At 44.1% G+C, this 20,264-nt stretch overlaps 2 protein-coding genes across 2 annotated transcripts; both read right to left on the bottom strand.

The window, feature by feature from the left end:
- Positions 1-1,880: 1,880 nt before the first annotated feature.
- Positions 1,881-8,381, bottom strand: LOC136653329 (vomeronasal type-2 receptor 26-like). The gene is made up of 6 exons (XM_066630239.1): positions 8,161-8,381; positions 7,311-7,602; positions 6,018-6,866; positions 5,516-5,743; positions 3,678-3,804; positions 1,881-2,797 (listed from the first exon to the last, which is right to left on the bottom strand). The coding sequence occupies exons 1-6, from the start codon at positions 8,379-8,381 to the stop codon at positions 1,881-1,883; spliced, it is 2,634 nt and encodes an 877-aa protein (XP_066486336.1).
- Positions 8,382-11,821: 3,440 nt separating this feature from the next.
- On the bottom strand, positions 11,822-19,631 carry LOC136653328 (vomeronasal type-2 receptor 26-like). The gene is made up of 4 exons (XM_066630238.1): positions 19,503-19,631; positions 18,399-18,920; positions 13,390-13,516; positions 11,822-12,816 (listed from the first exon to the last, which is right to left on the bottom strand). Exons 1-4 carry the CDS (start codon positions 19,629-19,631, stop codon positions 11,822-11,824), a joined length of 1,773 nt encoding a protein of 590 aa, XP_066486335.1.
- Positions 19,632-20,264: the final 633 nt, after the last annotated feature.

The following is a 20,264-nucleotide window of genomic DNA, read 5'->3' as shown; positions in this document are numbered from 1 at the left end:
TCTGAGCCGCAAAGTAAGATCTTCCTTTGACACATTGATTCTCTATTTCCATCAGTCATTAGTTTCAGTGGCAGAAATGGTATGACTGGAATAGCCTCTCATTCAGCCCCACAGCCTTCGGTTTAACAAGGAAAGGAAGCATCAGGGAACAGCAAGATGCAGCCTTGTCTGTTCCTGTTCCATAGACTGGCCTCTAAATGTATCTAGGTATATTAAAAACAACCCACTCATCTAGTAGTATTGGGTTGGCTACTAGCTAATTACTCATTTTCTACTGGGAGGGGATGACAAGAAAAACAATGAATTTAGTTCTTTTAATAATTAAAGGGGAAGGTAATCCCCAATTCATAGTTCAGGGTTTCCAGGATCAAAGAAAAGGAAAGAGCAAAGGTTCAGTAAAGAGCAAATGTTCTTGATATGTCTGGATAGCTTTATTCTGTACAGTTGTAACACTCATTCATGTCTGAAAAGGAAACAATTGGTTAACAGCCCAATCCTATCCACTCCCCCCTCTTCAATGCAGTCACATCAAAATGGTGATGACTGCATCCTACGGTTGGGGGGCAGTTACGAAGGTCTCCTCTGGGTAAGGGAATATATGTTCCCTTAAGAACATAAGAACAGCCCAACTGGATCAGGCCATAGGCCCATCTAGTCCAGCTTCCTGTATCTCACAGCAGCCCACCAAATGCCCCAGGGAGCACACCAGATAACAAGAGACCTCATCCTGGTGTCCTCCCTTGCATCTGGCATCCTTACCTGGAAGTAAGTCTCTATGGCATGTGGGGTTCTACTTGGACCTATGCCAGCTAAAAAGCAGGGTCAGGTTCAGGATGGGGGTTAGGATATTGGTGGCTCTAGCAATGCTGATCCAGCCCCCCTGCCAGATGCAATCTGCTCAACCCCTACTCTCCCAGACTCAATTCTCCCCTTCCCTGCCCCCATTCCACCCTCCAGCCACCCCTCCTGCCTCTCCCATTAATTTATCTTCCTCATCAGTTGGCATCTGCATCTAAGTAATGACACACTGATGCACTGATAGAGTGCCTTTTGTGTCTGGTGCTGACTGCTGTCTGATGATAAGAATGATCTTCTTGAGAGTACAATTTGACTTATTTGTGGAGGAAAATTTACTCTTGGACATTATCTGTCTTCCTTCAGCTTCCTCAGTACCAAAGAGTGCTTGACTGCCTAGCTTCAACTGCCCTCTTGAAGGTAAACACATGCATTTATACAGTAGAAGGATAGTGTGACCCATGACCAATTTCCCACACCCATATTCTATCTAGTTGTACCTGGATGAGGTTATCATTTGAAACAATATCTAGAGAGTATTTCTGAATGATTGGAATATTTCCTGCAAGCCTGATGCTAGTGCCTGAATGACCCTAAATAGCCAACCCTAAAGAGTATCTTCCCGATAAGGTCACTACTTTGGGGATGAAACAAAGGCATGGGCCACCCGCCCCCAAAGAATAACATCATTTTCACTTTCTTCCCCTTCCACTGTTGTTTCCCTGAGTCTGATTCTGGCAGCAAAAGGCCCTATAAGTATTGAGGCCTAAATGCAGTTATTAATGATTTAATTTTATCCAGCATGTGAAGACTGCAACATTACAGCCACCTATTAAAGAGTAAGCCAAACAGTGGAATCTACTAGCAAAGGAACATGTACTGAAGTGACCAGGTTAGGTCTGCTGTGTCTTTGGGCTGGAACCCAAATTAAAGTTGAAGTAAACTCTTGAAGATAAAATTCTAGGATAGGCACATTATCACTCTCTCTCTCTCTCTCTCTCTCTCTCTCTCTCTCTCTCACACACACACACACACACACACACACACACACACACACACACATAGAGGACTGCATATTAACACAGTTAAACTCTTGCATTCTCCAAAACTTTCTTCCTTAAATGTTCCCTGCTGTTTAGCTCAGGCCTCAAAATAATAACGTAACATTTGGGAGAAAAGATGCAAACTAGCAGACCAGCACTGGATGCCAAGATAGAGAAGATCTCCACAGCTACCAGATATTTCCCCTTTGTGCTTAAGTAGGTTGGAACAAAAGAGACCCAAACACTGCAAAAGACCAACATGCTGAAAGTGATGAATTTGGCTTCATTGAAACTGTCTGGTAGTTTCCTTGCAAGGAAAGCCACAGTGAAACTGACAGTGGCCAGGAAGCCCATGTAGCCCAGGACACAATAAAACATTTCCACACTCCCTTCATTACATTCCAGCACTATTTCTTCAATCACTGAGTGTTTATTAACATCTGGAAATGGGGGAGAGGTGGCCAGCCACACAGTGCATATGCCTGCTTGGATAAGTGTGCCGCAAAGAACAATGGCGTTGGCCAGTCTTTTCCCCACCCATTTCTTCATTCTGGACCCTGGCTTGGTGGCCATGAAAACCAGGACCACAGTGACGGTTTTTGCCAGCACAGCAGAAACAGCCACCGAGAAGATGACTCCAAAAGCAGGTTTTCGGAGGAGACATGTCATCTTCTCAGGGCGTCCAATGAATAGCAGCGTGCAAAGGAAGGAAAGCAGGAGGGAGGTGAGAAGAATGTAGGTGAGGCTTCGGTTGTTGGCTTTGACGATGGGAGTGTTGTGGTTCTTCATAAACAGTCCGAGCACCAGAGCTGTGAAGAAAGAAAAAGAAAGAGCTCCACAGACTAGACAGATCCCCAAAGTTTCTTCATAAGATAAGAAGCTGATGTCCTTGTGTATACATGAATCCTGGGTTTTGCTTGGATAGGTGTCATCTGCACATTTGTAGCAATCATTCATGTCTGAAATAAGTAAAAATACAGTCACGGGTTTGTATATATAGCAGTGGTTCCCAAAGTTCTTGTTAGGAGGAGGGAACTATGTAAGTATTTGCTGGGGCAGGGGAATGCGATCCCCATGCAATGCAATGCGATCCCCAGGATCGTGCTGCTGCCAGGGATGGAGGGGGTGTGTGAATTTGCTTACCTCCAGTCAGTGGTGGAGTCCTGGGGAGTGCGGGGGTCTGGGGGGCCCTGCAGATGGCTCCCTTAGCCTCTGTAATTGCGAAAAAAGGCATTTCCGGTTTTGCGACAAAAACTGCGGAAGTGCCCTTTTTTCTTTTTTTCTTTTTTTTTTACATTTATAGGACCCTCATCATTGTTCTTAAGCAAAATCCCACATCTTTTCCATGCTATTCATTACACAGTAGTGTGGCCATGCACTGGATCAGTCCCTCAGTTGTCATGGTAGCAACAAAGACTTCCACTAACCATCATAAAGCAACCTTGTCATAAATGTTCACGCCCCCCCCGCCCCGGTCAATGTCTGTGACCTTCAGTCTAAGAGAGAGAGGTGAAGCTACATGTGAGTTTATGCACCCACAAAAACAGCATGGGAATTGCAATGTCAAGTGCTCACTTTAACTGTCATGTCATGCAAGCAGTAAACTTGCTGTATGTTGGAATAGACCATGGTCTCTTGTGGTGCATGTTTTCATGTGGCAGTATCACACATGTTTGTGTGTGGCATGTTGCAGCATATGCTCTGTGCATATAGCATGTTTCAGTGGCCATTTGTTTACATTACACTGTTGTGCATTTTTGCACGGGATGTATGGCAGTGACCAGGAATGTCTGGATTATATCTGAAATTTTTGATATATTTGTACAGCACATTTATTACCCATCTGCTTAGAAACCTTCCCTTCTGGACATGGGATGCAATCATAACAGCAAAATGGCTTCTCTTCTTGTTGTCTTCTGAAATAACCAGGGTGGCAGCTGGCAGTACATACAGAGAGGGGCAATGCCTGTTCGTAAATGGAAAACTTAGTCTAGTAGTATGTAGAAAATGTATTTGAGGAATTTACATCACGTTAGTTGATTGATGTTTGACCAAGTGAGCCTTTGGATGGTGGTTTACCAACAACAAAGTTGGAACCATTATTACTTCTCCATAGATATTATTTAAACAGCAACACAGTAAGGGCACAATCCTAACCATGAGTTAAGCATGTTTATGCCTCCTCAGGAGCAAGCTGTGCCAGTGCACAGGGGTGTGCTGGATCACGGAGGTTGCATTCAGCCTTTGCGGTGACTTGTGGGGCAAGCCTTGTGTTGGCCGAGCTCAGCTGACGCAAGGCTCAGGGGTGGACAGGGAGGAGGTGGGAAGGAGACAGGAGGGAGGTGTTCCGGGGTGGGGGGAGGGCGGGCAGGCGGAGGGCGATCCTTGGGGTGGGCAGGCAGGCGGGGAGCCGAAGGGTTATGTTTCCTCATGAGGACTGTCTGGGGTGGGGTGGGGGACTCCATTTCTAGGCCAAGCAGGAGGGAAGCAAAAAATTCCTACCAGGCTTCAAACAGAAACCAGCTAATCTTGGATAAACAAATGGATGGGTTGGGTCCTGACTTGCCAGAACCAGAATGATGTGTAGAGGTTGACATGCTGAATAGCCACACTCTAATCACCTCCCCTTCACCTGACAGCCAATTGGGTGATGCCCTCGCAACAGTCACATGTAGGAGCAGAACCTGGCAAAGAACGTGGGGAAGGGAGTGGCATTTTTACCCATCATTTACACATTTCCCTTTCCCTGGTGGAATGATGTGTATGCTTGGCTTTCTCTTGGAAAGAGCTTAGCACTGGGCTTAGCATTGCTCCAGGTCACTGTGGGAGAAAAAAAATGGTAGCCACCACACTAAAGATGTCTTCCGCTGGCTGCCATTTTTCTCCAACAGTGGCCTAGATTAGAACAATGCTACATCCAGGACAGTGTGGCATAATAAAATGGTGGTCACCAAGCTCTGCTGCTGTCAACACAAAACAACAACAAGAAGCATCTAATATCAATCTGAGTTCAGGGAGGGGTTCAGGACCAAAACCACTTTGCTTATTTATTCAGTGTTATGTGCAGTGCGATCCTGTCTTGCGCTGGAACAGGCAAGCTAGGAGGCTTGCGCTGTATCCAGTACAAGATAGGATGCCAAAGTGGCTCAGTCAGCAGTAAGGAGAAACTCTTCCCCTTACCCTCAGGTAAGCCACTGCAGTGGCTCAGGAGGTGGCACAAGTCCAAGGAGAGCGGACTGACTTGAAGCCGCTCCATGCTGCTTGGGAATGGGGGTTGGGATCCAAAATGTGGAACTAATGGATAGGAATGGGTTTCTGGAAACCGTCTGCACTAATAAGTCTTTGGGTTTGAAATGAAATAGTAAGAAAAATTGCATGGAGTGGGCCTGATTCAGATGTTTTTCATTCATTCCAAAATGAATGAAAAACACCTGGTAGTCATCATATTATGACTGACTGCATATTGCATTTGTCCTCTTTGTGCTTAAGGCATGAGATAAGGACATTCAGTGTCTTCTTAGGTCTTAAAGTTTTTCTGTAGCTAAGCAGTAAAATGACGTAGCAGGACATACTCAAAGAATATTGAAAACCCTGTGCTTCTCCATTGGAATTCAAATTATGCATAAAAATGTGTTAAGCACTGGGAGATTTTCCCAATTACCTGAGGCAGCTCCTACCTGGTTAAAACTGCTGGGCCATATGATGGCATCATGATGAATGGTGAGCACTTTGTCAGGGGGCGCTTGAGGATCCATCTGTCCAACTTTCACTCTCTGAAAGGACTGGTTTGGGAAAGTCACCCAGTTGATAATATCAAAGCCAGCTACCAGTTCCCCATTCTGATTAAATGAAATCTTGTCCCCAGCACTGTTGTTAAATGACACTCTCTTTAGAAAGTGGTGGAGCTGGATTAGAAAAGAAAGCTCAGAGTTTCCCTGAAGATGTCAATGGACAACATATTAAGCTACCCTTACACAGTGGAAACTAGTGGTTGATCTAGCACACTAACTTCAGGAGCCCAGGGTCTCATGCAAAAGTCTCATAAACTGCTACATGAAATCACTTATCCAGATATACCCGATGAACCCTCTCAAGTAACAATTTCTGAATACATTGAGACATGCTATTCCACCCACAGGTATTGCCCTCTGCTGTATCTGTGTCCCATCAAACTATTACCTGCCATGGCTGGTGATCCTGAAATTTCATTTTTGCCCCTGCCGCCATTGCCTGGTGTTTAGGTTTGCTTGATTGCATGGCATTCAGCGCATGGGCAACAGCATAGACAGCATTGTAGATGTTGTAGCTGTGGCCAGTCATGCTCATTTCAAAGAAAGCCCCAGGAAGGCTCTCCAGTTTCTCTTTCCCGGTGCATAGTGTCTCAGCTTCCTCGCCACCAAATGGATTTTGAAATGTGCAGACAAAAGCCTGTTCCCAGAAATCCCTCAAAAATTCATCTTCTGTGGTGGAGAAATGGTTTCTAGTTTGAAGGAAATTTTGGAATCCAAACACTTCATTTGAGTGAACAGCAAAAGAAAGAGCACCATGAAGGGCTTGTATGTCCCAACTCCTTTGGAGCTGCAGGGCTGTGAGCTCCATTTGGACTGTCATAATCCAGACCTTACCTTTGGGTTCTGTGTCCACGAATTCTAGTTCTGGTAAATGCAGCAACAATCGGAAATGTAATATATGTTCTTCATACACAAGCACTGCATTAGCAATGCTGCTCATTGAAAGATGATATATTCTTATCATCAGATTCAGAAGGTGATAAATCTCAGCAACAGAAACTGGCATTATTCTTTCTATGAAGGCAACACAGATCCCACTCAGAGGATACATTTTAAGTACAGCCCGTACAAATCGGTGCCCGTTGTCGTCATCTGCAGCAAGGACCCCAACCCAGGTCCACTTGAAATGCAGGAGTAGTTGAATAATTCCTTGATATAGGTAGGCTTCACTTGAAACCATCTGGTAGTAGGAAGGGGGTTCAGAGTTATCTCTCATCGGAGTTGAGCCATATGTGAACTACAGGAAGAATAAGTGAATGAGTGGGGAGAAGAGTGAAAAATAAAACTTATCTAAATGATTTGTAATGGTTTTCAGTCAGAAGTGCTTTGCAGCACTGACATAAGGACAATGCAGCTCTGAGGTAATGGAACCAGCATTCCCTTACTTTGAGCAGGCCTCCGTGAGTGACACCCAACTACAGGATGTAGCACATGTCCCATTGGCATCGCTATGCCAGTGCTGGAAAGCACTAACATAAGGGGTTAGGATTGCACCCTGACACTTTTAATTGGCATTGGTGTCTTTAGCAAATATTTATGAACAAGGAGGATTCAACAAATATGTGACATCCTAGTTTGTACTCAATATATCTGTCTCTGTTTCCAAACCACAAAGTCACCCCTGGAGTAAATTTAGACTTGAACATATCATTGCATTGCCATGTTACACTCAGACATCTACCTGTGGAATTTTGTAGATGGATAGGATGCTTGACACGTAGAGGGATGTTTCAGGGTATAGACTCCCAATGACTGCTATCAGATTGTTCTGGATGCTACACCTGTAGTTGGGGGTAAATCTATCCTGTGTAGAGAGAAGTTCCATTATAGCCTGAAAGGTCCACCTAGCAAGGTGATAATTGTCATAGATCCGGAAGCCCAAGGTGACATTTTTCAAGATCTGGTGGTTTGCATTGATCTCCTTTACAGCAAATGCCAAAGCCAGGATATGCTGGTAGTTCTTTGTTATTACACTACAATGAGAATCACATCCTGTATCACAGGTCAATTTTGGACTTAACAAAATCACTGCCCTTGAGTTCCTCTCCACCAAGAGCATCTGCTTCAATAAATGAAATTACCTCAATTAACTTTAGGTCTTCTTTCTGATTGGACACAAAACCATGAATGTAGGTGAAGACTTGCTAAGTGGCTACTGCCAACCCACTGGATCTTGGCTGAATCAATTCTGTACTATTGACACTGGAATTTTGCATCTAGATTTATGAGAGCCGTAAAAACTTTCCAATGACTAGAATTTTAATGTCCCTCATTTATTGTTGATGATTTTATGTGCTTCTGCACCCTCTTGCCATTTAAAGAAGGGGGGGGGGGTTTGTAGGTTGCTATCAGGTATTTTTTTTATCTTGTATCCTTCCTTTAACCTGAATTTTAATTATTTGAATGAAATAAATGACTATATAAAATCAACCTAGCGAGGTTAATTCCCATCTGTAGAACTGAGGTACAATATGACATACACAAGCATACAGACACACAGAGAGAAGAACAGAAAAAGGCATTGTTCTCACAGTGTTTCACTAATGACTGACTGACGAGGATGTTCATTGAAGTTATCTGGCTCAGTAGGCATGAAGATGTGAGAGGTGATGCCACCGATGACCAGATTGTCAGAATGCATGTAGCTGCGAAGAGCAAAGACAGGATCTCCAGTATTGCACTGCACCGCATTAGTTTTGCAGCCCACGCGGGGCAACAGCATGAAGAACAGCAAGACCGTTATAGCTACCATCCCGTATTCAAAGGTTCCCTGAAGGCAAAGGTATCTTTGCTTCTAGGTTCTACCTACAGACTCCAAGGGTACACTATAGTCAGTGCCTGCTTTGAATGGTCATTCCCTCATATTCTGATGTGGAGGCTGATCTATCAAAGATCAGAAGGATGAAATCTTGCCTATCTTTTGGGCCTAGCCACAAATCTGCATTGTAGGAGGGATATTTCTATTTTCTTTTGGCCTATAGTTAACTAGTGATCATTGACCCTCCATGGGGTTAAACAAGGAGCTGAAGTAATCACTGTCATCTGGATAATTACAGAAGGAGCAGTTCCACCTGTCTCTTTTTCATCTGTGGCCTTGATGAAGGAAACATGTTTACCATCTGTAAACACAAGTCTTCTCCAAATCAGTCATGGGACAGAAGCAAGCAGTTTGACCAGTCATTTTCAACCACTGTGCCATGGCACATTGGTGTGCCAGGAGTGGTCCACAGGTGTGCTACAGGAATTTGGGGGAAGGTCATTTATTAGTAGGACCAATGGGGGATGTGAACCCCCACTGGCAGCATGGTGTGCCTTGTCAATTGTCAGAAACCTGATGGTGTGCCTTGACAATTTTAATGCCTTTCCGTGTGCCGGAGATGAAAAAGGTTGAAAACCACTGAGATAGATGGTATGGGATTGAGCGACAAGAGAATGCCACATCAAAATGAATAGGATGACATATTTGCGTAGGGCAGTATTTCTCAAACTCTCTGTGAGAATCTGAGAGCCTGTAAGTGCTTGCACGGGTGGGAGGCAGCGACATGATGCCCAGCATCACTCTGGCGTGGAGGGGCACAGGGTGCACTTCCACCCACCCGTTCCTGCAGCAGCCTCCCGGGGGTCAGAGGAGCCTGGTACCAGCCTCAGCAAGGCTCTCCACGCAGCACAGACCTCTGCAGAACGCAATCGTGACCACTTCCTGTTTCTCGATTGCAAAACTGGAAGTTCTGCAGGGGTCTGTGCTGCGTGGAGAGCTTTGCTGAGGCTGGTGCTGGGCCCCTCCAACCTCCAGGAGACTACTTTAGGGGGGTGAGTGGAAACACACCCCTGCGCCCTGATCAGAGGTGTGATCCAAGGGATTGCGTCTCTGCCTTTCCCCCCAATAAGGGGAAGAGCCTAGGGCCCTTAGGCTATGGCGTTGCGACGCCCCAGTTTGAAAAAACACTGGTGTAGGGGAAACTGAACTGGTGTTTTTTATTATTATTATTATTATTATTATTATTATTATTATTATTATTATTATTATTATTAAATAATAATAATACATTAACATTTCTATACCACTGCCTCCAAGGAGCTTAGAATTGTGTGCATAGCTCCTCCTTTTGTCATCACAACAGCCCTCTGAGGTAGATTAGATCTAGATTAGACAGGTTCAAGATCATGAAAGTGTCATGGAAGTGTCAAGGCTGAGCAGGGTTTTGAACATGGATCAGATCTAACACCCAAACCACTGTACCATCCTGCCTCTCAAAGGTTGGAGCAACCTTTCCTCCAAGTGCTTCCTGAAGCTGCAACTTATGAGCCAGTGAGATGCCTTCCAAGAAGTCTTCCCCTAGAAAAGCAATATTAGTACTCTTGCCATGCTCCTCAACCTAGCTGGTGCTACTGCCTAGCCCTTCCTGAGTGTGCTTATGAAGACCATTCCAGCATTTGTACTCACCTTTGAGTTAGGAGATTGCTGTGCCTTGGCAAATCCCCGCAATTCAGCAAGCTATGTTCCAGCAGATATGGATAGCCAACATTGGTCTTCAGCACTCTGAATCCCACCACTGCCTTCTGTGTCTCACATACAGTCAGACCAACAACACATTTAGGCCCCAATCCTAACCAACTTTACACCACTGACACAGCTGTGCCCATGGGGCATGTGCTGCATCTTGCGGTTGGGTGGCAGTTATGGAGGCCTCCTCAAGGTAAGGGAATTTTGTTCCCTCATCTCAGAGCTGCATTGCCCTTAAGCTGGTGCTGAAATTTGGTTAGGATTGCGCCCTTAGTGTTTCTACCGCTTCCTACTATGTTTGGTGTGAGTGTTGTGAGCATGTTGTGGCATTCAGGACTTCTGAATCTATCTTTTCCTATTTAAGGGTAGGTTACCTCAGCATGCCAGATGCAGGGGAGGGTACCAGGATGCAGGTTGTATCTGTTGTCTTGTGTGCTCCCTGAAGCACTTGGTGGGCCACTGTGAGATACAGGAAGCTGAACTAAATAGGCCTTTGACCTGATCTGGGGGGGGGGGGGCTCTTCTTATGCTCTTATGTCTAATGGTTAGTCTCTGGCCTCCAACTCAGAGTTTCTTCTAACTGATCTGTCAAGAACTCCAAGATCAAGAAAGATCACCACTTCCACTTGATGCCATATCGGAGGTTTGAAACATTGGTTAAGTGTAATACAAGTTTCTCCACCACATGGGAGTATGGTGCTTTACAGCCCATGGAACTTTTTTTATTTTTATTTTCTTTTAATTTTGAAATCTTGATTTTTTTTTCTTTTAAATTTAGACAATTTAGGCCCAAATCCTAACCAACTTTTCAGCCCTGTTATAGCTGTGCCAATAGGATGTGTGCTGCATCCTGCAGTTGGATGGCACTCACAGAGCCCTCCTCAAAGTAAGGGAATGTTTGTTCCCTTCCCTCGGAGCAGCAATGCCCTTATGCCACTGCTAGAAAGTGGGTTCAGATTGCGCCCATAAACATTCTTATTGTCCATTTATCCTGCTTTCTTCTCAATAACTAAAAGTAGCAGACAACAAGAAAACAAATAAAATAAGAATGAGCAGGATTAAAATACAAATCTGTATCACACAAATGCAAGCAGCCTTTTTATTGTTATTGATGATGATGAGATGGTGATGAAGCCGCAAAATGGGTACCATGGTTGATGGTACTGAATGCTGTTGAGGCATCCAGAAAGATTCCAGAGTGAAAGGCACTTCAGTCAATCAGCCAGGTCCAAAACGCCTTTTTCAAGACACCAGAACTAAGGAAAAAAAGAGAGAAATATTCTCAGAAAAATTCCAAGTGCAGGCTGACACATCATAATTTTTCATTCGTTTTTTCTTCTTATTCACTGCTCCTTATCATTCAATTCAGGCCTCAATACCATTATATAACATTTTGGCAAAAAGATTGCTGGACCCCACCACCTGGGTAGCTTGCCTGTTCAATCTGCAGAGGTCCTCTTTCCTTCCCTCTGCTGCCAGCCGCTTCTCCAACCACTACAGCAGCACCTTGGTCCTCAGCGTGCCACGTCCTTGGGCGTGGCAGCCACACACCAATCTCCAGTGTCTCCAGCAGTCTCCAAAGTCCATTCACCCATCTGTCCTTTGGTCAGTTAGTCCATCAGCAGTTCCAGTAGTTCATCAGCCATTATTTCCTCAGTCCATTAATTAGTGTACCCCCAGCTGGTCGCTTAGAGACAGAAGAGCAGCATGTAACTCTTTTCAGTAAACAAACTGTATTCTATTTTGTCACTTTTCTTCTTTCTACCTTCAATTTTATTCTTTTCAACTTTTCCTCTAATTAGTTGTTCTCTGTTGTTCAGTTCAGGCCTCAGCACAATAATGTAGCATTTGGGGAAGAAGATACAAGCCAGCAACCCAGCACTGGAGGTTAAGATGGAGAAGATCTCTACGGCTACGATGGATTTCCCCTTGGTGCTCTGGTAAGCTGGAACAAAGGACAGCCAAACACTGCAGAAGACCAACATGCTGAATGCGATGAACTTGGCTTCACTGAAACCATCTGGCAACTTTCTGGCCAGGAAAGTCACAGTGAAACTGATCACAGCTAGGAGGCCCATGTAGCCCAGGACGCAGTAAAACATACTCACAGACCCCTCATTACATTCTAGTATGACTTCTTCATTCTCAGAGTGTGCACCAACATCTGGGAATGGGGGAGAAGTTGCCAGCCACACAGCACAAATGACAGCTTGGATAAGGGAGCAATAAAGGACAATGGAGTTGGCCAGCCTTTTTCCCACCCACTTCCTCAGCCTGCTTCCTGGCTTGGTGGCCATGAAAGCCAGAACCACCGTGATGGTCTTTGCCAGCACACAAGAAACAGCCACAGAGAAGATGATGCCAAACGCAGTTTGTCGAAGGAAACAAGTCATTTTTGTGGGGTGTCCGATGAACAGCAATGTGCATAGGAAACAGAGCAGGAGGGAAAGGAGGAGGGCGTAGGTGAGGTTGCGGTTGTTGGCTTTGACAATAGGAGTGTTGTGGTGCTTAATGAAGGTTCCAAGGATCAAAGCTGTCAACACAGAAAGGAAAATGACCAGACTGGCTAAACCGACCCCCAAAGGATCGCCATAAGACAAGAAGGTTGTGTGCTTGGCAATGCATGAATCCTGGTCCTTGTTGGGATAGTGATAATCGGGGCATTCAGAACAATCATCAGCATCTGAAATGAAGAGATTTGGACACAGTTTGCTCCAGCATTCTCCATACACACCTGATTCACGATTCCAGTCTGAGACAGGGTTCTGCCAGGGCTCGGTGACAGGAGGGATCAGTTGTGATGAACTGGTTGCCATTGCATCTGAAAAGTTGTGGCTTCTGAACCTCACGTTGCTTCGTTCTGGGTCCCTTCTAAGATAATTCTGGAGCACTAAAGGCTTGTTCTTGTGCCCATGGCCTGCTGTCCCCTCAGTCAGAAAGACATTTGCATTATTGATTGATTTAAAATAAAGTACATTCTGCTATTCATTACACATTTTCAAGGCCTTATGATCTGTTTGGGACCCTGGGGAACTGGCGCAGGGGGCCTGCACAGGCTCAGGCCAAGGTTTTGATTGGGCTGCCCGTGGAATTCTACACATGGAATCTGCCTCTTCCATCTAACCCGTGTGGTCTGGTCTCAGCTGTAATATAGGCAGGAATATCCAAGGCAACTTTCCCAGGGTTATAAGACAGGCCTGGGAAAGATGCCTTATCATAAGGCATTGTAGTGAGGGTTATAAGATACATCTCTTACCCTTCTGGTTAGAAACCTTCCCTTCTGGACATGGGATGCAATCGTAACAGCGAAATGGCTTCCCCTCTTTTTGTCTTCTGAAATAACCAAGGCAGCAGGCAGCAGTACACACAGAAACTGGCAGGGTCTGGTTCAGAAATGGGAGAATTAGAGCATATTTCTCCTTAGAATATATATTTGAGGAACTTGCATCACATTAATTGATGATCTGCCACTGAACAAATGAGACATTGGAATAGAGTAACATTTTCATTCTGGTGTTCTGGGCCACTTGAACCTTCTCAATGTCTTGAACCTTCTCAATGTATTTAAGAATAGGTGCACATGCAGCATGTTATAGTAATCTAATTTGGGGGTGCGTGGGAGGGAGAGAGAGAAACTGGTCAGATCTACTCTAGCTAGACAGGAGTGTGGTTGGCACACTGGGTGTTACTCCACAAAAGCACTGCTGGCTATGGGCCCAATCCTATTCAACGTTACTGCACCGGTGCAACCGCAATGCAGACCCAAGCTAAGGGAACAAATATCCCTTACCTTGAGGAGGACGTTGTGACTACCTCCCCACCACAGGATGCAGCATACACCCCATTGGCACAACTGCACTGGCACTTGTGGAAAATTGGATAGGATTGGGCCCTATGTCTGCTATGCAGGAGCAAAACCAGATCCAGGATCCTTCCTCCCTCATGTTGCAAGTCTGATCTTCACACTTTGTTCTATCCCATCCAGAACATGCTATTTCCCCAAATCCAGGTCGTTTCTCCTTACAGCAGCACCTCTGCCTTTGCTGGATTAAATTTCAGCTCAGCTCAGATACTTTATTTACGGTCATCCGACCAGCTAAACACAGACAACAAGACAAAATACACAGAATTAAAACCAACACCCCTTTACATATATATAAAATCATAAAATCAGAGGTTTACACTCTCAATTTTCTTTCTTACCAACTGTGCAGCATAACAAAAGTGGGCAACCCTGAATGATATATCTGAGTATACGTCAGAAAGCAGAAAAGCAAGCTGCTCCTCCACCTGCATCCCCATTTCAGTACCGAAGATCCGGGAGATAAATTTAGCTCTCAAATCATTGTAATATGGACATTGCAAAACAATGTGAGCAGTTGCCTCCACCACATTTTGAGGGCAGGGGCACAGTCTCTCTGAATAGGGACGCCTTGCGTAGCGCCCCAAAAGAATTGCTGATAAAAGTACATTACACCTAGCTTTGGTAAAAGCAATCCTAAATTTAAGAATAACAATATTATAAAAATATCTGGCAGGTGAAAGTACAAAAGCTTGATCCCCAAGAAAAACATACACAGAAAGACTGGCTCTCACAGATAATATAATAATAATAACAATAATAATAGGTATTTATATACCGCCTTTCTTGGTCTTTATTCAAGACTTTATTCAAGGCGGTTTACATAGGCAGGCTTATCCAAATCCCTTATTAAATAGGGATTTTTACAATTGAAAGAAGGTTCTTTCTTTCAAGAACCACTACATTCAGGTGTTTCATTCCGATCTGGCTTCACACTCTGGCCTCCATCCTCCCACGCTCAGAGCAGATGGAATAGCTCGGCTTCAGCTTGTCAGCTGCTTCAAGGTGCTGGTGGCCTCGAACTGGCGACCTTGTGGATGTTATCTTCAGGCAGACGGAGGCTCTACCCTCTAGACCAGACCTCCTGCCCATTTCATTTCAAGATCTCATTTCAAGGTCCACCAACCTCTGATGCAATATTTCTTTTGCGTCTCCCGGGCTCATCATCATTAAAGACTCTGGGGAGAGATCGCAGAGTTTGAAATGATCCAAGCACCTTCTTTCACAGGTGCCTATGAAAGAATCCGAAAGGATCAAATAAGTAAAGTTATCCTGTCTCAAGAGAATCTTCAAGAAATAATGTAAGGCATTTAGCCACATTGATATCTCTATACTTGGGGTACTGGATTCCAGCCTAACCACAGTGTTCAGCACACTTCAGGGAACGTACATCATTTGACGCAAAAATTTGGTCTGGATCACCTCCAGAGACCTAGTATTTAAATATGGGGTGATCTCAGAACCATAGAGCAATTGAACCCTAGTTTTGGCAGTATGCAGCCTTAAAGCCGCAGGGAAAAATTTGGCACCTTTAGATGAATAAAAACAATAAATGGCACTAGATGTTTTTTTGTGCTGATTGACCAACATAGTTTTTATGGGCCAGACGGCCTCCTTGATAGTGAACTATCACCCCCAGGTATTTTATTACTTTAACCTGCTCAATGGGTTTCCCATTTAAGAGCCATCGAAAGGCCTTATAACGTCTAGCAAAAACCAGCACCTTTGTTTTATCAGAGTTTATAGTTAATTCCTCCTGTGAACTAACCAGGGCTAGATGGCAAAGAGCCCTCCTCATGCCGACTTGTGTTCTTGATAATATAAGCACATCATTTGCATATGCCAGAACAGGGACATGACGATCAGCAAGCTTTGGAGGATGTAAAGCCAGATCATCAAAAGAAGTAATCAATGAATTTATATAAAATTTAAATAAAAGGGGGCCAAGAACACAACCCTGTCTAACCCCTTTATTAACCAAGATTGGATTCGTTAAGTGACCATTAGATGAACACCTAATCCTTATGCCAGAATTGCTGTACAAGCTAACCATAAGCAGCAATAATCGACGATCACTGGACAAAGTTGCAAACTTATCCCATAGCCTTGATCTAGGGATTAGATCAAAAGCAGCCTTGAAATCAACAAAGGCTGCAAAAAGTCTAGAACCCCTAGTGGCCAGATGTTTTTCAACAAGAAATTGTAGCACTAAAGTCTGATCAAGGTGTGATCTTCCAGGGCAAAAGGCTGCCTGAATATCGGCTATAATGTCTTGAGATTCCATCCAGGCCAACAGTCTCTCTCTCAGATGCAGAGTGTAGAGTTTGCTAATAACATTAAGCAGGCTGATAGGCCTGTAATTTGAGGGAATTTCATGACCTCCCTTTTTATAAATGGGAACTATAATCGCCCAACCCCAATCAAAAGCTGTTTCATCCATATACGTAAAAAGGGCAGCCAAAGTTGGAGCCCACCAATCCTGATGTTCTTTAAGCAAATCTAATAAAATCTTCCCCTGGAGCTTTTCCACTTTTAACTCTCCTAATAAGAGAGACAATCTCCTCAGTGGTTACAGGTTCCCAAGATGGGAGATCTTCAGCTAATAATTTTGATCTTAAAACTGGACAAGGGGGTTCCTTCAATATATAAATGCCCTGAAAATGTTCCACCCATTCTCATGCCGTGATATGATTTGAGGCTCCCGAGGGAAACACTTTCAGTAATGGATTAATTATATACCAAAAGAGAGATGTATTTTTCTGGTTAGCCGCACTAATTAAATCTTCCCAATTTTTCTTTATAAAGATTTCCTTCTTAAATTTAATTGTTTCCTTAAATTGTTTTTTTAATTTTTTTAAGTGCGCATAATGAGCCTCCAATTGAGATTCTCTCACCATAATCAAAGCAGCGGTAACCTGCTTCTTCAGGATCCTACATACAAAATCGTACCATTCATAAGATCTACTTCTCAGACTAATATTGTTGCGCGTATAATTACTTAAAAAAGGTTTTAAGGCAGCAACATTATTATAATATGACAAAGGATCACCTTCCTTAGCTATATTTGCATCTCTGAATCCCATTACCCGCTAACAGCTCAAAAGCCCCTGAATTTTAGCACTGACATGACTGGTCCATTTCACACAACTTGTCACAGGACCTGAATGGTCAGAAAGGTGATGGATCTCTCTTGACTTAAACTGCTCAACTGTTGAAAATTTGAGCAATAAAGGGAGATGATCACTCTCTGATCTACTAAGTACCCTAAAATCCAGCAAATCCGGTAGCAACCACCTAGAAATAGCCACGTAGTCTAGAAGTGAGGGTTTAGTCCCCTTCCAAAAGGAACACACTGCTGGGTAATCCTCTGGCCATGAGCCATTAAGGATTATTAGATCTTGCTTTATGCAGCATTGGGCCAAAAATAAGCCCTGGCGATTACACCTACAGTCATTGGATACCCATTTGTGCAATGGAGGAGGGTCTGAAAAGGGTGGGGGGAAAGCTCCAAATTTCATAACAAGTTCCAAATCATTTCTGCCCATTTTTGCATTAAAGTCCCCCAAAATGACCACCTGAGCAGAAGGATTAGCCTCTTGGATCTCCCCAAGATGTTTCTCAAAATTGATCCATATTTGCCTTAGAGTGGCTAAACCCACAAGTGGTGGGAAGTACACATTTACCAAAATTAAGGGAATTAGCTGTAAATTGAGTTTTACCACCAGAGTATAACGGTCAAAAGTGGGCAAGGATTCCACTGCAATGGACAAATTCGTAGAAACCAATGAAAGTAATCCCCCCTTAAGTCTGCCCCTTCCCAAACCAGGGACCGCCAGGGTTAAGAAAGCTCTAAAGCCATCTAGTTGGGGGGGGGGGAAGAGGAGAGCCAGACTTCCTGGAAGCATAAAACATCCCATTTCTTGACAAAATCAAAAAAATCAGACTGCCCAAATTTCCCCGCCCACCCCGCCACATTCCATGAAACAAGATTAAGTTCATTGGCTGCACTCAGGTCAAAAAGCTGCTGAAGGAGCCTGACTATTTGCAAAAGAGGAGATGGTAAAACTAATATCGGCTGCCACGCAGGGGTTCGGTACCGGGGTCACAGCCCCCACATTTCTACAGGGAACCCCATTGGAAACTCTTTGAATCCCAACTAGGCTTGAGCCCAACTCCACAACAGGATATAAGTTTGCAATTTTTGGAGAGGGATGAGTACACTGAGCTGAACAGTCCAAAATTGTTTGGTCATTGCCAGATGAAGGTTCAACAACCTCCGACATAGTCAAATTATTAGATAGATGACTTTGCAGTGAAACGTCAGTTTCTATTATTCCAGGGGTTTGACATCCACTTTGTGCAGACAAGAGCATCGAACCATGGGCAACAGACACAGACTTTACTTCTTCCAGGGTATTTTCTCCAACCTGAGAAGGGAGCAACAGAGAAGTTGAAGAAAGAGAAAATAACATAGACTGTTCTTTGAAGTCCATTAGACACTGTAGGTCTGGATGAATAATCTTAGGAGCAGGTATCTGCTTCGCAGCTACCTCCATTTCCATCGAATCTTCTGGAGAAACATCCTGTTTATGGAATGGAGTAGAAGCTGATGTGTCTTGTATGTTTTGAAAGTCTTGCCCCAGCTCCTTCAAGGCTGAAATCAAATGCTCCTGTTCTAGCAAAGCTAGCTCTGAAAAGGACTCTTTCAGCTGAAGTTCAAAAGTGGGGTCTAAAAGCTGTGAATCCAAATGCTCAAAAGTCCTAGGCCCAATAGGAGAAACCTCTGCCCTGACTGTATTGGGATGTCTAACTCCCCGAGATTGAGTGAAAGCAATAATGGGAGGTTCATAGTAGACTTTCCTAGGTCGTATTCCAAAACGATGTAAAAGAGAAGATGACTTAAGAAGCATTTGAGGTATAACATCCTGTCAAAAAGACAACAGGATATTTTGCCAATTGGGAAAAGAACTTAATCTGGTCACATTCTGCAAGTCCACCTCGTGCAAATCGCAGCGTAAAAGACTGCTCAGAGAAAATTTTGCTCTGAATTTTTTGTGCCATCTGCCATAGTTTAGCTGGCTTTGAAAAATGGAGAGGGAGATCTTGCAAGGTTGCAATCTTCTTCCCATCCTCACTTCCGATGTTGAAGAAACAACAGGAATGTCAACCACACAGGGAGGACTGTCCTTCACTGTGAGTATTTTCAACTGACCACACAAAGCCTCTAACTTACAGGCCATAGCCTGCTGGCCTCTAAAGATAGTAAGCAGAGTTTGTGAGATAAGAGCACATTGTTTACCAGACAGGGCTTTCAGTTCCTTGAGACCTATCCATTTCAAATTGTCTGTGCTGGTAGCTGCATTGCACACTGAGCTGGATTTCACCGCCCCCTTGAAAACACCGGAGGATAATGGCGTCTCACTCCTCTCTCCAGGATGACTTAATGTTTGACTCCCTTCTTCTATCTCCTCGACCCCCTCTGAAGTTAATTCCACAGTCTTACTCACTTTTGCATGATTAAGTGGGCATTCAGATAGCAGCAGCTGTTTATAAACCTTGAGGCTGCGTTTCTTTTTCAGGACGGTTTCCCCGGAGGCAGCTGGGCTGGTTCTCTCTTGCTTGCTTCGTTTCTTCATACCAACAGATAAACACTGATTTCTTATCCCCACCAAGGACATTTGCAAACCAAAACACTTGGCTTGCAGACCTACATTCAGAGGTGCCACAGAATAGAATAAGTTATAATAAGGCACACATAAACAGGAGAAAAGAAGTTTTTTAGATGGAGCTCAGGTGAAACATGTCCTCCCCCTCTGAGACCGAAGCTCCTCCTCCCTCAGTCTGCTAGACTGACTAAACCTGTCCCCAAAGATTCTTCATAACTTAAAAAGTTTACCATCTTGGGAATGCAGGAATCTTTGGCCCTGTTTGATATTGTTGTTCTGGGCACTTGGAGCAGTCATTCACGTCTGAAAAAACGTCTGTGAGATTCCCCGGCGCTATAAACTGTGCTTCTGGAAAACTGGAAGTTTCCACCCCTGTTGGTAGCCTCAGAGAGGCTTCTGCAGGGTCCTAGCAGTTGGCACCTGGGGCTTTTGCCCCGTTGGACCTTATGCTAGGTCCACAACTGTCCTACATAATTTAGAATTAGAATTTGTTAGGAGTAGCATTATATTTTCATCATCTTTAACCAGAGAAATATGATCTATATGCTTTGTCTGCTCAGTTGCTGTGCAAAAATACTACCAGCTCTCTCTCTCACTCTCGTT

The sequence above is a fragment of the Tiliqua scincoides genome, chromosome 5 (assembly GCF_035046505.1).
Source record: "Tiliqua scincoides isolate rTilSci1 chromosome 5, rTilSci1.hap2, whole genome shotgun sequence".
In the NCBI taxonomy this organism is placed as follows: Eukaryota; Metazoa; Chordata; class Lepidosauria; order Squamata; family Scincidae; genus Tiliqua; species Tiliqua scincoides.
This window is presented reverse-complemented; position numbering and strand designations above follow the sequence as displayed.

Excerpts from the sequence above, each read along its gene's own strand:
- LOC136653328 (XM_066630238.1), bottom strand. The coding sequence starts at position 19,631 with ATGAAGAAACGAAGCAAGCAAGAGAGAACCAGCCCAGCTGCCTCCGGG. Across the intron at positions 18,921-19,502 it reads GCCCACTTAATCATGCAAAA|GATGTTATACCTCAAATGCT; the intron begins GTGAGTAAGACT and ends TCTTTTTGACAG. Across the intron at positions 12,817-13,389 it reads GAAGGTTTCTAACCAGAAGG|ATGCTGATGATTGTTCTGAA; the intron begins GTAAGAGATGTA and ends TCTTCATTTCAG.
- LOC136653329 (XM_066630239.1), bottom strand. The coding sequence starts at position 8,381 with ATGGTAGCTATAACGGTCTTGCTGTTCTTCATGCTGTTGCCCCGCGTG. Across the intron at positions 6,867-7,310 it reads CCATCTACAAAATTCCACAG|TTCACATATGGCTCAACTCC; the intron begins GTAGATGTCTGA and ends TTCTTCCTGTAG. Across the intron at positions 5,744-6,017 it reads AGGATCACCAGCCATGGCAG|CTCCACCACTTTCTAAAGAG; the intron begins GTAATAGTTTGA and ends TTTCTAATCCAG.